The 16,853-nt window shown below is 49.3% G+C and overlaps 1 protein-coding gene across 3 annotated transcripts in view; it reads left to right on the top strand.

Annotated features, from left to right (window-relative positions):
* Positions 1-16,853, top strand: part of LOC126535661 (nuclear exosome regulator NRDE2) — a 331,490-nt gene that overhangs the window by 156,679 nt on the left and 157,958 nt on the right. For all 3 annotated transcript variants that reach the window (XM_055073175.2, XM_055073176.2, XM_055073177.2), the window contains one exon: positions 2,242-2,510. In XM_055073175.2, coding sequence (XP_054929150.2) covers positions 2,242-2,510 — 269 coding nt within the window. The remainder of the gene's footprint in view (positions 1-2,241; positions 2,511-16,853) is intronic.

Consider the following 16,853-nt stretch of genomic DNA (forward strand, 5'->3'; position numbering starts at 1 on the left):
GGGAGTCCTTCGCCCCCACGCTGGCAAAGACAACAGCAGAGGCACACACATCCTGTTCACATGGTCGTACACTTTTGCAAAACCATCATATAAGCACAACATTGCCATAAACCTTGACAAAACCATAAAATTAAACACATTAGTTACTGTCCTACGTAGGGCAACATGCGTTAACATACTTTACTTCACCTCAGCATCGAATGACAGCACATTTCATAACAATGTACGGTTAGTAATAGTGACATTGAAACAATATAATTAAATAGCAATCGTAAACAGCTCTAGTGGTCAATGTTAGGCTAGAAAGAATGTGTACAAGTCAGATAATGTTGCTTCGCGAATATCGATTTGTTCTTTATTAAACTCATTTAGTAGACGTGGAAGTTTGTTTTGGAGCATTTGCCGACCATAGCCAGTGTGACAATATGGAACATTCCATATTTCTGTTGTTCTAGTGGCATATGATGCTTCCTTCAAATGGAGATTCACCAAACCCATGAAGATAGAATTATGACAATCATAGTTCAGGCGATATTCACGCAACAATTTATGCTCATATGTGTCTTGTACTCTAATTATTTTAAATTTTTTAAAGAGCTCCACAGTAGAATGCCGGAGTGGCACATTCTCAATTATTCTCAAAATTCTTTTTTGCATGACTGATAGCCGCGAGAAATTCGATTGTGTTGTAGTCCCCCAGACCAAATGACAATAGTTTAGATAGGAAGCGAAGAGCGCCTTATAGATTAAGAATTTTATTGACTTCGGAATTAAGTAGCGGTTTCTGTTCAGAATTCCCGTTATTGCACCTAACTTTTGTAATATCGCATTGATATGCTCATCCCACTGCAGTGATTCTGAAAAATGTACACCAAGTACTTTAATAGACCTAACTAGCTCTATCTCTGAGCAGCGATAAATTAGGTTATGTACTACTGAAACCTTCCTGCCTATAGAATGAAACATCACAGCCTTTGTTTTCTTTGCATTTATCTTTAATTGGTTATTATCTGCCCACGTGCTTAGTTCCTCTAAAATGGCATTACCTTTATGAAAAAGTTCGGCATCTGATGAAGACGAAACAAATATGCTAGTGTCGTCAGCATAAATTATAAATTTAACTTCTGAAGATATACGGACTATGTCGTTTATATATAAATTAAAAATCAAAGCCCCGAGAATGCTACCCTGCGCTACTCCTGAGATTATTTGCTTTCTTTCAGATACCATTTCATTCATTGACACAAACTGACGTCTTTCTGAAAGATAACTTTTCAGAAGCATCAGGGGAAGCCCACGAATGCCATATTGACTTAATTTGTCAAATAAAATTTTATGATTTATGTAATCAAAGGCTTGCGTAAAATCAACAAAAACACCAAGAACAAATTGTTTTTGTTCAAATTTCTCCAATATATATTCTTTCTGGTCGAGAAGAGCTAGTTCTGTTGATCGATTTTTTATAAATCCGTACTGGCATTTCGTTATCACGTGCTTGTTACAGAAAGGATATAGTCGATTATAGATTATTTTCTCGAAACCTTTAGAAAATACAGGCAGTATCGACACTGGTCTATAATTCGAGACGTCTTTTTTGTCTCCTTTCTTATATAAAGCCACTACACGAGCCACTTTCATTTTGGATGGAAAAACACCGGTTGAAATACATAAGTTATATATATATATGTCAGCACAGGAGCAATTTTATTTATTACGTATTTTACTGGCCTTACTTGCAGCCCATCAGCATCGCAACTTCGGCTGTTTTTCAACGCCAAGAAAACAGCGCTAACTTCATGTTCTACTGTTGCTTCCAAAAAGAATGTATTTGCATTTGGAGGATCTAGAGCTGTGTAGGATGCACGTGGCCCAGTGTCAAAATCTCGCTGCACGAAATAGTTGTTAAAGTGATAGTGTTATAGTGTTAATAGTGATATGCTTTGCAACCACTGGGGACTGAGTAGGCTAAGGATTTATTGCGAGATTGGTAACTTGGGAACAGCGCGAAACGATGGGACAAGAAGGACAACACGTGTCCGCAGACCAGCAGTCACAGAACGTGTTGTTAGTCTATGCACGTGTGCGGCCTCTCTTGTCTCATTGTTTCTCGCTGTTCCCAAGTTACCAAGAAAGTACACTGACAAGCTCAATTTTCAACACTTGTGCAATTTTTAGCAAGATTTGTGATGGAAGCTCTACCTACACAGTGCTACAAGAGCCAGTACACTCAACATTACACAGGTGAGGAATGCCAACGGCTAGAAGACGACATTGTAAGCCGGCGGCCCAGCTTGGCCGATGCGTGGCTAGCGCTCGAGAGTCTGCGTGACCTGCACCAGTGGCAGCCGTACCGCCCTGACCTGGCCTCGGAGGAGGTGACCTCGGAAGACCCCGAGCGCATGGTGCTCTTCGAGGACGTGGGGCCCGCCCTGTTTCGGCTGCGACAGCCAGCCGCCAAGCTGCACCTGTTTCGGGCCTGGTTTTCGCTCCTGCTGGGTTTGGATCCGCATGTGAGTGCAGCCCTCTGAAACATGGTGCACTGCATGCTGGGGTAAACAGGGTTCATTTCCCACTATGTATTCTAGTCTGGCCTCTGTAAATGCACTGATATTGTGCAGATTGCACACTTTTGTCGTGGTATCACATTTTCAAGAATCTAGATGACTGTGTCTGTCTGCTAGTTGCTTCTCACTAAGGATATATAGTTGAACCTCGTTCATAAGTTCCCATTACACATGTTTTCCCGTCGCCAACGTTTGCAATTAAGAACACAGAAAAATGGCTAAATGGAGTTATGCTCATTTTTGTGGTTCAAACGTTCTCGGAAAACATAATTTTTCGGGACCAACGTTCAGTACATCGCCAAACTGCGATCATATGATACATTATCCTGCCGCTAGATCCCATGTAAACAAGAAAAGGCACGAGGCATGCGTGATTGAGACAATGTATAGCTGCCCGCCGCGACAGCTTCACCGTAATACTCACCCGCCCATCTCATGCGGAAACACCAGGGTGCACAGAGTTTCTTATTCCGGTACCAACAAATCTCTGCCTGGGCCATCGCATGCCGCTTTCACAGCTATCGCCGTCAAACCTATTGCGATAACCATCTTCACCTGTCTGTTTTACAGCGTGTGGTGCATAGCGCCATTGGTAGCGTACTGCACGCTTTTAATAGGTGATAATCCAAATGCACCGCCGTTCCCTGCTGCAGGCGGAACAATGTGGGCATCATGTTCCACTTCGGCGGCATCCGGCAACCAGCTCGGTTTCATTTCCGTTTCCTGTCACCCTCTTAAAACATCATGCAATAGGAAAACGACAAAACGCGTCACGGTCTGCCGGAGCACCACCAGCTCGACACGTGTCGGCGACTCGTGCTGCAATGATCCACGCAATGCTTCATATTACGTAGATGTCAAGGATAGTTGAGTCTGTCAAATCTTTTGACTTACTTCAGATCGTACTGTCACGTGGTAGTGACGTTAAAGAACACAGTCGCAGTACTGTGAAAGACAAAACTAGCTTTTATTGGGCGAACCTGTGCCCACAAAACAGGCTACACTTAAAGCACAACGATAGCGGCGAACACAGTCGGCGATCGTCGAAAATCTGATCAGCGGGTCAAGCGCGTCGGCTTTTATAGAGCAGTCGTCGAATGTTCCAGACTAATCGTTTGGACCTGCGTGCCTTCCACAAAGTTCTATACCATTCGCGTTACGCGATGAAATTAGATAACACAAGGTGCGGCGACAACCGACAGCCGGGTAGAAGCATCGATAACTTTCCAGAAACGTCGGATACATGCAGGCGCGTCCGTCGCTGTGCGAATACAGTTGGTAAGCGGCGAAACGTGGTCGCCCGATAAAGATAAGTACACGTGTCAATACCCCCCTCTTAAAAAGCATCGTCCCGATGCTACAAATATAAGAGAGCGAAACACAAAAGGACACTTGTTAAACATAATTAACAAAACAACGAAAAGAAATCAAGTCCAAAGGTCAGTTACGCGAAGTCCCAAAGGTCGTCAACGCTGGTGGTACGGCTTGAGTCGCACAACGTGGACAATTTCAGGTCGTGAGCGGCGCCGCTGTGACAGCGAAATGCCGTCTGGCACGACCTCATAGTCCAGTGCGCCAATACGTCGGATGATCTTGTACGGTCCGAAATAGCGACGCAAGAGCTTCTCGCTCAGTCCTCGTCGGCGTATAGGGGTCCAAACCCAAACACGGTCACCGGGCTGGTACTCGACAAAGCGCCGTCGGAGGTTGTAGTGTCGGCTGTCGATCCTCTGCTGGTTCTTGATCCGCAGGCGGGCGAGCTGTCGGGCTTCTTCGGCGCGCTGGAGATAGCTAGCGACGTCAAGATTTCCCTCGTCAGTGACGTGCGGCAGCATGGCGTCGAGCGTCGTCGTCGGATTCCTGCCGTAGACCAGCTTGAACGGCGAGATCTGTGTTGTTTCTTGCACCGCCGTGTTGTACGCAAAGGTTATGTACGGTAGGACCGCGTCCCACGTCTTGTGTTCGACGTCGACGTACATTGCTAGCATGTCGGCGAGGGTCTTGTTTAGGCGCTCCGTGAGACCATTCGTCTGCGGATGGTAGGCAGTTGTCCTCCTGTGGCTTGTCTGGCTGTACTGCAGAATGGCTTGGGTGAGCTCTGCTGTAAAAGCCGTTCCTCTGTCGGTGATGAGGACTTCTGGAGCACCATGTCGCAGCAGGATGTTTTCGACGAAAAATTTCGCCACTTCGGCTGCGCTGCCTTTTGGTAGAGCTTTAGTTTCAGCAAAGCGGGTGAGATAGTCCGTCGCCACGACGATCCACTTATTCCCGGATGTTGACATCGGAAACGGCCCCAACAAATCCATCCCAATCTGCTGGAATGGTCGGCGAGGAGGTTCGATCAGCTGTAGTAATCCTGCTGGCCTTGTCGGTGGTGTCTTGCGTCGTTGACAATCTCGGCATGTCTTGACGTAACGGGCGACGTCGGCGATCAGACGCGGCCAGTAATACCTTTCCTGTATTCTCGACAGCGTCCGGGAGAATCCAAGGTGCCCAGCGGTTGGATCGTCGTGTAGGGCGTGCAGTATCTCTGGACGCAGCGCTGACGGTACAACAAGAAGGTAGCTGGCGCGGACTGGTGAGAAGTTCTTCTTCACGAGTAGACTGTTTTGAAGCGTGAAGGAAGATAATCCGCGCTTAAATGCCCTGGGGACAACGTCGGTGTGCCCTTCCAAATAATCGACGAGGCCTTTAAGCTCCGGGTCCGCTCGTTGTTGTTCGGCGAAGTCTTCCGCGCTTATTATTCCAAGAAAGGCGTCGTCATCCTCGTCATCTTGCGGCGGCGGGTCAATGGGGGCGCGTGATAGGCAATCGGCGTCTGAGTGTTTTCGTCCGGACTTGTATGTTACAGTGATGTCGTATTCTTGTAGTCTGAGGCGCCACCGTGCCAGCCGTCCTGAGGGATCCTTTAAATTCGCTAGCCAACACAAGGCGTGATGGTCGCTGACGACTTTGAATGGCCTGCCATATAGGTAAGGGCGAAATTTCGCTGTAGCCCAAACGATGGCGAGGCATTCCTTTTCGGTTGTAGAATAATTGCCTTCCGCTTTTGACAACGACCGGCTAGCGTAAGCTATCACGTGTTCATGTCCATCTTTTCTCTGGACTAGGACGGCACCGAGGCCTAGGCTACTGGCGTCAGTGTGGATTTCGGTATCGGCGTGCTCGTCGAAGTGCGCAAGTACGGGCGGCGACTGCATGCGTCGTTTGAGTTCTTGAAATGCGTCGGCCTGCGGCGTTTCCCACTTGAACTCGACGTCACATCTAGTTAGCTGCGTCAGCGGCTCTGCGATGCGTGAAAAGTTCTTGACAAATCGCCTGTAGTAGGCACACATGCCAAGAAATCTACGCGCTGCCTTTTTGTCGATGGGCCGTGGGAACTTTGCTATGGCAGCTGTCTTCTGCGGGTCGGGGCGGACTCCAGATTTGCTGATGACATGGCCTAAAAATAGAAGCTCCTCGTAAGCAAAGCAGCACTTTTCCGGCTTCAGAGTAAGTCCTGATGACCTGATGGCCTCTAGTACTGTTTCAAGCCGCCTAAGGTGAACGTCGAAATTTCCGGCGAAGACGACGACGTCATCCAAGTATACGAGACAGGTCTGCCACTTCAATCCTGCTAAAACCGTGTCCATCACGCGCTGGAACGTTGCTGGCGCCGAGCACAGTCCGAATGGCATAACCTTGAACTCGTAGAGGCCGTCTGGGGTGATGAAGGCGGTCTTTTCGCGATCTCTTTCGTCGACTTCTATTTGCCAATAGCCAGACTTGAGGTCCATCGACGAGAAGTATTTAGCGTTGCAGAGCCGATCCAATGCGTCGTCTATCCGTGGGAGGGGGTATACGTCCTTCTTCGTGATCTTGTTCAGACGACGATAATCGACGCAGAAACGTAGGGTTCCGTCCTTTTTCTTCACCAGGACAACCGGGGATGCCCACGGGATTTTCGACGGCTGGATGATGTCGTCGCGCAGCATTTCGTCGACTTGTTCTCTTATAGCTTCACGTTCTCGCGGCGAAACTCGGTAAGGGCTCTGACGGAGTGGTCGAGCGCACTCCTCGGTGATTATGCGATGCTTGGCGACTGGTGTTTGTCGAATCCTCGATGACGTCGAAAAGCAGCCTTTGTATCGTCGGAGCAGACTTCTGAGCATCTGTTGCTTAATCATAGGCAGATTTGGATTAATGTCGTAGTCTGGTTCGGGAACCATGGTCGTCGGGGTAGGCGCGGCGGAATCCGAGAGGACAAACGCATTACTTGTTTCCAGAATTTCCTCGATGTACGCGATCGTCGTGCCCTTGTTGATGTGCTTGAACTCCTGGCTGAAGTTTGTCAGCAACACTTCAGTTTTCCCTCCATGCAGTCGAGCGATCCCTCTTGCGACGCAAATTTCACGGTCTAGCAGTAGACGTTGGTCGCCTTCGATGACGCCTTCTACGTCAGCGGGTGTTTCGGTGCTGACCGAAATAAGAATGCTGGAGCGAGGCGGGATGCTCACTTGATCTTCGAGCACACTCAGCGCGTGGTGACTACGAGGGCTCTCCGGCGGCATTGCTTTATCTTCCGACAGCGTTATTGACTTCGACTTCAGGTTGATGATTGCGCCGTGTTGGTCCAGGAAGTCTATACCGAGAATGACGTCTCGTGAACATTGTTGGAGGATAACGAAGGTGGCAGGGTAAGTCCGGTCATGAATGGTTATTCTTGCCGTGCAGATCCCAGTTGGCGTGATGAGGTGTCCTCCAGCGGTGCGAATCTGAGGGCCTTCCCACGCGGTCTTATCTTTCTTCAACTGGGCGGCGATGTGTCCACTCATTACGGAGTAATCGGCCCCTGTGTCGACTAAGGCAGTGATTGCGTGGCCGTCGAGAAGTACGTCGAGGTCGGTTGTTCTTTGTCTGGCATTGCAGTTAGGTCTTGGCGTTGGATCACGGCTGCGTCGTGTTGAACTGAAGCTGGAACGTCGTGTTGTCAAGTCGTCTTTCGTCGTCGTATTCTCTGCTTCCAGACTTCGTCGGGACGGCGGCGTGTCGTTATGTCGTCGAGTTAGTTTCTTCGGCGTCTTCGGCGGCGGCGGAGGATCTTCGTGAGTTCGACGAACAGCAACCGCACCTCCATCGGTTGCTGCTTTTAGTTTTCCGTATATGGGCTCGCAGAGCGGCCCCGGGCTGGGCCGGTGTATGGTCGGCGCTGCGGCGACAGGTAGCGGCCTGGTGACGGCGAACGGGCCGGTCGTCGAGGGTTCCACTGAGTGGCGGCGAGGTAGTCGGCGATATCGCGAGGTCGTTCGCCAATCTGTGGTCGCGGCGCGTTAATGGCAAACCCTCGGAGTCCCATCTCCCGGTATGGGCATCGGCGGTAGATGTGCCCGGCTTCTCCGCAGTGATAGCAAAGCGGGCGGTGGTCGGGGGCGCGCCAAACGTCAGTCTTCCTCGCGTAGGTTCGCTGGGCGACGGGTGGGCGTGCTGGCGGCGGCGGCGGTGGACAACGGATTTGCGGCGTTACAGGGCCCTGGTGTTGTCGCGGAGGGGGACCTTGACGGCGGGCGACGGCGGCGTATGTCATCGCTTGCGGCTGAGGCTGCGGCGATTCAGGGGCTACTCCGAGTTGCTGTTGGAGCTCTTCACGTACGACGTCGGCAATCGAAGCCACTTGAGGCTGTGATGACGGGAACAGCCTTTGTAGCTCCTCCCGCACGACCGCTCGGATAGTCTCGCGCAGGTCGTCGGTGGCCAGTGACTGAACTGCGGCGTAGCTTGTTGAATTCGTGCGCCGGTTGAATTGCCGGTTCCGCATTTCCAGTGTCTTCTCGATGCTAGTGGCCTCGCGAAGAAACTCGTCGACAGTCTTCGGTGGGCTTCGTACCATACCGGCGAAAAGTTCCTCCTTTACACCACGCATCAGGAGCCGGACTTTCTTTTCCTCCGACATCTCCGGGTCGGCGTGGCGGAATAGGCGGCTCATTTCTTCTGTAAAAATCGCGGTCGTCTCATTAGGCAGCTGCACTCGGGTTTCCAGCAGCGCTTGGGCTCGCTCTCGGCGTACGACGCTTGTGAAGGTCTGCAGGAAGCCGCCTCGGAAAAGGTCCCACGTCGTCAAGGTGGCCTCTCGATTCTCGAACCACGTCCTGGCGGCGTCCTCCAAGGCGAAATAGACATGACGCAGCTTGTCGTCGCCGTTCCAGTTGTTAAATGCGGCGACCCTCTCATACGTCTCGAGCCAGGTTTCCGGGTCCTCGAATGTTGAACCGCGGAACGTGGGGGGCTCCCTGGGCTGCTGCAGCACGACGGGGGATGCTGGGGCTGCCATTGGGGTGGACTTGGTGGCAATCTTTCTGCTCGTCTCAGGTAGAAGTCCGTGCTCTGGGGGCAGTCCTTGCAGTCGGCGGCTAGCACGCTGGTCTTGGGCGACGTTGGTTTTGTCCTCGGGCTTCGGGCTTGGATCGCGGCTTTGCGGGGGCGTTCGGTACATGAACGCACAAGCACCTCCACCAGATGTCACGTGGTAGTGACGTTAAAGAACACAGTCGCAGTACTGTGAAAGACAAAACTAGCTTTTATTGGGCGAACCTGTGCCCACAAAACAGGCTACACTTAAAGCACAACGATAGCGGCGAACACAGTCGGCGATCGTCGAAAATCTGATCAGCGGGTCAAGCGCGTCGGCTTTTATAGAGCAGTCGTCGAATGTTCCAGACTAATCGTTTGGACCCGCGTGCCTTCCACAAAGTTCTATACCATTCGCGTTACGCGATGAAATTAGATAACACAAGGTGCGGCGACAACCGACAGCCGGGTAGAAGCATCGATAACTTTCCAGAAACGTCGGATACATGCAGGCGCGTCCGTCGCTGTGCGATTACAGTTGGTAAGCGGCGAAACGTGGTCGCCCGATAAAGATAAGTACACGTGTCAGTACGTTTTCCCGGCTAGTATGTTTTTCTCACATTTTTTCCCTAGATTTGTGAACAAGGTTCTACTGCAGATCCTTTAATGCGAATAGCATTCTTGGCATTGTTGGATCAGTTTTCTTTCCAGCTATCTATCTAAATGCTTTCGTGGGCTGATCTCGAGACAGTGCAATATAGAAATGTGGCCTTAAAATTGGTTAGAACATTCAATAATAAAAAAAGATCCTTTGAAATTTCTCCGAATTCATTTCCATCTCAAAAGAATGCTATTGGCATACTTGAATAGTCATTGTAGATGAGTTCTGCCCAAAAATTTTCAGAAGGCATGTGATTGGCATTGCTTTCTGCTTCCGAACTGCCATTTCTTCTCTCAGATTGTTGAGCTTGTGTGAGGGGCAAGACCATTGTCTGTGGCCTTCTCTTAAGTGGTCTGTTGGGTGCCCATGACACCACAAGACTTTGTCACTGGCTCAAATGCTACCTTCTTTGCGGAGTTCAGCTATTTTAAATGGTGAAGGGTTAGAACGCAGTAGAATAGGACTATGAGAATCATCAAATTATGGTGGCCCAGCTGGTCATACTTTTTGAAAGGGCCCTCAACAGGCCGCATAACAAATTTTCGTTAGGTGCTCAAAGTTGTTACATGCCCTCTAAGGAGCATTCTACCGCAACAGTTTTTCAAATTAGTTCATTAATAGCAGATACAAATGCAGTCGACTCTTGTTACAACGGACCCGATAATCTGACTGACAAGAAATGTCCGTTTTATCCAAAGTCCGCAATATCCAAAATGCATCACTTTCAGAACTTTCGTCGCAATGTGTAACAACGTTATTGAAAAGAGCGAGTGACCAACGTCCAAAGTAAAAAAACAAAGAAAAAAAGTTGCAGTTTCACCCGAGAGGCAAAGCGTCGATTATGATAGCAAATTAGTAGACAGCTATGCAAAGTAAGGATAGTAGTTTTATCAGCTGTATAAAGTTGTAAATATTCGCTTACTAACTAAATTAACAAGCACGGTGTCACACGCGCACAGGTAAACATGAGCAAATCTCACGCGATGAGTGCGGAAAGTTGCTGCCAAAACATTGGAGTGAGGAAGCGCAGTAGCAGCAGCGAGTGAATTGACCTTCATGCTGTCTCTCACTTCAACACGAACTAAACGTCGAATGCATAGCGCATACGAAGCTACCGGCACTGGGCGCACTTTCTTCACATTGCAGATCGCTTTCAAGATGCGCGGCCATGCCATTAACAGCAACCACTGGCGTAGAGCCGCCCCCCCTCTCTCTTGCCTCTACCCCCCCACCCCCCACTGGCTTCCACACTGCTTTCCTCCCTCCCTCGCACACAAGATACTGAGCCATGATCATCGGCTGACCCTCGCAAGTCAGTTGCCAGCCTGTGTAGACACGGCAAAAGTCCATTTTGTACACCCGACTTTGACAAAAATCGATGCTGATTTTGTCCACTGTAGCCGATAGTTTGTTGTAGCGTGATTTGTTAAAAGCGAACTTCGTTTCATTAATAAAATAGGTAGAACAAACTAAGGCTGAAATATGGTCCGTTATATCCGAAAGTCTTTTGTGCACGGGTCCGTCATAACAAGTGTAGACTATTTGAAGCGGCTCAAAGCCATGATTTCAGGAGGCAAGTATCACCACCAACATAGACACTCTCTCTACTTGCCCCGTCTAGCCTCCGCAAGTGAAATTCCTTTCCTGCATTCTCCCGTACTGGAGCTGGAAGATTGCATGACGGATACGTCATGGGCCCTTCCTTCCTTTTTTCTCTGTCTCTCTCGTGTTTTTGCTGAGTGATGCACATCTGGTAATGGTCTCGTGTACGAGCTGTTACGTTTGTCTCGTTTTGCGCACTGGACAATTTTGTGTGCTCTGCACAAGCACACCTGATCAGTGCCACTATCACGAGCAATGAGGCAGGCATGCGAGAATGAAAAAACATGATTGCTGCACTGGAGCACAGTAGAAAATAACATAATTTTGCTCTCAGTGCGTGCGACTATATAACGTGGGAACAAGCAGACGAAATGGATGTGCATCTCTCTTGCTATGGTATGAAGTAAAACAAAAACATGCAGGCATTTGGTTTGTATGTTTGTTTCCACAAACATTAATTTGTGTATTGAAGCAACAGATTAAACAAATAACTGAACTTGCCTTGAATAATTCTCAAAGTCACGTGTCACTATGAGCGACGTCACAGCAGTGCCATGTACGTAGGTGCACTTGTGTGATTGATGTCAACTCTCCGGCTGGGAGCGCAGAGCCTGCGACGAGAGGGGCAAGCGATGTTTAGTTTAAGCTCTTTCCATGCCACGCAGGCATGTAATACTTAGCAGCATAGGTGGAAAGTTTTCATTTTTCCAGTGGGGAGCTGGGGCCCGACCAACTACCTGAAAGCACCAATGTTGCCAGATTCAAGAACCTCACTATGTAATAAACTAGAATAAAGGGGGTTAACCGAGGGGCCCGATTTTTATTAAGCATATCATAAGAAGCCAACAAACATTGACACCAAGGACAACGTAAGGGAGATTACTTGTACTTACTAAATTAATTAAATAAATGACAAATAATGGAAATGAATGTGGATGAAAAAACAACTTGCCGCAGGTGGGGAATGATCCCACGTCTTCGCATTACGTGTGCAATGCTCTACCAATTGAGCTACCGCCGCACCGTTTTCCCATCCACTTTCCTGGGTACTTATGTTTCCTACTACAGTAGAACCCTGGGAGTGTTAGCCAGCATCACCACTCACAAACCTTTCCCTTTCACAATCAACTTTCATTTTCATTAATTTATCATTACTTTAATTCATTTAGTAAGTACAAGTAATTTCCCTTATGTTGTCCTTGGTGTCAATGTTTGTTGTCCTCTTAGGATATATATATATATATATATATATATATATATATATATATATATATATATATGGACATGTGGACACGTTTATCTTTTTCAAGTAAGTGCTTTTCACCATCTAACAAATGTTATCACTCAGCGCGGGACATGCCTACATGTATTGGAAGTTTCTGGAATGTTATCCATGGTTCTATCTGCTGTCTGTTGTCACCGAACCTTGTGTAATCTGATTGCATGCATGCACGACGTGAATGGTGTAGAACTTTCTGGAAGACACGCAGGCACCAGCGATTACTCTGGAACATCAGATGGCTTGTGTGTAAACACGACACACCTAACCGGCAGATCAGATTTCGACGATTGCCAACTGTGTTCGTTGCTATTGCTGTGCTTTGAGTGTAACTTGCTTTTGTGGGCACAAGTTCCCCCTATAAAAAGTTAGTTATGCCATTCACAGTTTTACAGCTGGGTTATTCATCGCACTACTACGTGACATCTGGTGGAGGTGCTAGTGCGTTCATGTACCGAACGCCCCCACAAAGCCGTGATCCAAGCCCGAGCCACAAAAGCAATACCAACGTCGCCACAGACCAGCGAGTTAGCCGCAGGCTGCAAAGACTATGCCCGGAGCATGGACTTTTGCCTGAGAAGACCAGGAACTGCACAGCCACGACAGCAGCTACTATGACAGCCCCAGTGTTGCCAACACCTATCATGCTGCAGCAGCCTAGGACGTCACTGACGTTCCGTGGTTCAACATTCGAGGACCCGGAAAGCTGGCTGGGGACGTATGAGAGGGTTGCTATGTTTAACAGCTGGAACAGTAACGACAAGCTGTAACATGTCTATTTCGCATTGGAAGACACTGCCAGGATGTGGTTCGAGAATCGAGAAGCCACCTTAACGACCTGGGACCTGTTTCGAAGCGTCTTCCTTGCAGACATTCACAAGCATCGTGCGCAAAGAGTGTGCCCAAGCTCTACCAGAAACCCGATTACAGCTGCCCAATGACATCATCGCAATCTTCATGGAGGAGATGGCCCGTCTTTATTGGCATGCCGACCCGGAATTGTCGAAGGAGAAAAAAAGTTGACTTCCTGATGTGGGGTGTCAAGCAAGAACTTTTCGTCGGACTGATCCACAACCCACTGAAAACCGTAGCTGAGTTTTCTACAGAGGCAACGACGATTTATAAAACTCTGGATATGCGCACTAGGCAATATAACCGCCAAGTGCTCACCCCGCATCATGCCATCCAAGCACTGGGTTCCGACGACCTTCATGAGACCATCAGGGCCATTGTGTGCAAAGAACTGCGCAAGATCTTGCTTTCGTCGCAACCCCAGGTGGCCTCGGTCACTGACATTGTCGAGGATGATTTACATTGATCACTTGGAGTTCTTCAGTTGCAGCCCCAATCGCCACAACCCCAGCTAGAAGTGGTGACATATGCCACTGTCGCCTGCCAGCACTATCCACCTCCGCGCCTGCACCAGGGCCCTGCAGCGTCGTAATTCATCCGTCCACCGCCGCCACCGCCAGCGCAGCTATGTGAGGAAGACGGACATTTGGCGAGCCCCCGACCACCACCTGCTTTGCTATCACTGCGGAGAAGCCGGCCATGTGTACCGCCAATGCCCATACCGCGAATTGGGACTGAGAGCGTTCGCTGTCAACGCGCTGCGTCCACAGCTTGGGGAGCTCCCACCTGACATCGCCAGCTACCTCACCGCTATTCCGTGGAGTCCTTGACGACTGTCTGATTTGCCGTCACCAGGCCGCTACCTGTCACCGCAGCGCCGACCATACACTGGCCCAGCTCGGGGCCTGTCCGTCCGCCCACATCCGGGAAACTTGGCAGCAACCGATGGAGGTGCGGTTGCTGTTTGTCAAGCGGACGAAGATCCTCCGCCGCCGCCGAAGAACCCGAAGACACTATCTCGGTGACACAACAACGACACGCCGACGGCCACGCAGTCACTGCCTTAGTAGACACACGAGCCGACTACTCTGTGATGAGTGGACCCATTGCCACCCAGTTGAAGATAGTTGACACTGCGTGGGATGGCCCTCAAATCCGGACAGCTGGAAGACACCTAATAACGCCGACTGGAATCCCCACGCAAGGATTGCGGTTCATGACCAGACCTACCCTGCCACCTTCATTATCCTCCAAAAGTGTTCACGAGACGTCATTCTCGCCATGGACTTCCTGAACCAATACCGCGCAGTCATTGACCTTGAAGGGACACTAAAGGTTAATATTAAGTCAGCGTTGACCTTTGCAATAGCATCCCAGAAACCTAGAAATGCTTGTTTCATGCGAAGAAGAGACTTATTTTAAGAGAAAACGTGTTCTGAAGTGTCCGTGTATCTCTAGTGCAGTTCAAATTGCCCGCCCTCCTATCGAGGAGGGGTGACGTCACGGTCTCATAGTGGCGTTTCGCCGCCGGTGAGTAAAACGGCGCCTGCAGACAGCGCTACGGCTTTTCTGCGCAAAGCGCAAACATACAACCAGAAACAGAGCCAAGACAGAGCCAACAGAAGTGTGAAAGCGGAACTATGGTGGCAGCGGAAGGGGAAGCGCACGACAATAAGCTGGTACTTTATTTTATGACGCCAACTTCGATGCTCGTTGCAATGGTTGACCCTGACGACACATTGGCTCGCGATGCTAGGCTCGACTTCAGCGATTTAAGCACTGATGAACGTGACCTGCTGCTGAGTGCTCGCGCTCCCGGCGTCGTTCTGTACTACTACGACGCCAGCGTGCTTTGAAAGGCACTCCGCACGACTTCAGTAAGTCGGTGTTGAACTCGTAATCCTCCAGACGAAGTGCAGCGAACACACTATGTGATTTTTCGGCTCTTTGCCAACGCACTGTGGCAGAGGTACGGCACTTAACCACTTCGAACGGAGAGGTTCACTCGTTGGCACACAGTGATAAGTAACGTTAGATTCGCCACTGCAACTGCCCTTGGCCAAGTTCCGCGGACCGTTCGCGCATCCCACGACATCGCATGGACATGGCATTCTTGCTGCTTGTTCTAAATGCAAGTTTTGCGAGCCAGCAGAACCAGCGCAGCACGACGCGATAACGAAACAACTGTAAGTCCAAAGCGCGCACAGCGCAGAGTGGAGCGCGCAGAGTCGAGCGAAAACGAAACCTTTCGATCACCCATGCTACTCAAGGGTAATGTCAAAACGTTATTATTTCTTAGAATCGAATAGAAGTAAACAAGTAGCATTTTCTTCCGTCTTATAATCTAATGAAATGATCTTTTTAATACGAGTAGTTGAGTTCTAGTGACATAAATTACGATGAGGAGTGCCTTTGTCATGGGGCTAGTGCCAGAATGTCGCTGGGGAGTCTCAAATCGTGTCATGCATTTACCTCAATTTCTCGGTTACTAAAGCTCTGTTCACGATTATATTGACGCCTGAGACGTTCTAGGGCATTGCTTTATCACTTTAACTTGACTTCATAGTAACCTTTAGTGTCCCTTTAAGTTGAAGTCAATGACGCTGTCGAAAGATCAAGAGATACTGCCAGAGAGCTGTTGTAGTCACCAAATCAATAAATGGAAAGTGCAATAAAGCGAACAGGCAGCATTCCAACAAGCAAAAGGATGATCGTTTATTTGACAGTGCACTTATGTAGACAAGGGATCGCGTGATCCGTACAAAAGGAATGCGTGCACTGGCTGCGCAGTGCTATGCGACGTCACGCTATAACACTTTTTCCCCCTTAGAATAATTCCGAAAGTCACTGGGTTGGTATCTGTTTCGGGGATGTCGCACACGTGCACTACGACGAAGAATTTGCAGCTCAGCTGTAGATGCAGGGTCTGGCTGGTTCGAAGAGCCGGGGGCAGCTGTTCCTGTAATGGGCGATTCAGACACTAGAAGCTGATGATTTGCAGACTCTGTCGCACCTGGAACTGCGAGAGGTGGCATGGCGACTGGCCCACTAGACATTGGAACAGACATAGGAGCTGTGTCTTCCGAGGCTGTAGGAGCAGTTTGTACTGGCGGGAAGCTTGAGGAACCCGAGCTTGCGTAGCGGACTCTGATGTGGTCCGCACGCGTAAATCGCACCGCATCACCTGCGATACTTTCACTAGATTGGTAACGGGACTAACAATCTGCGTCACGACACCATCGTCCCATGACACTCTTTCACCTTGCACAGTTTTCACCCACACAGCGCCCCCCACAGCAAAATATCAAGGAACCCCATGCGACACATTATTGTGTTCTTTCATGCGCTGTTGCTGCTCCTGCATGGAGCGCATAAAATCTGGTTTTAGCAAGGGGAGCTTCACCTGTGGCTGTCTTTTCAAAAACAATTCTGCTGGGGTCTGGCCAGTGGTACTGTGTGGAGTGTTTCGATAGCTCATAAATAGCTGTCCAAACATTTCAGGAAGGAATGCTTCTTGTAGCTAAGTTCATCATGTAAGACCTGCTTCAACAGGGCTTGTTTGGTTGTCTAC

Source organism: Dermacentor andersoni, chromosome 7 (assembly GCF_023375885.2).
Source record: "Dermacentor andersoni chromosome 7, qqDerAnde1_hic_scaffold, whole genome shotgun sequence".
Taxonomy (NCBI): Eukaryota; Metazoa; Arthropoda; class Arachnida; order Ixodida; family Ixodidae; genus Dermacentor; species Dermacentor andersoni.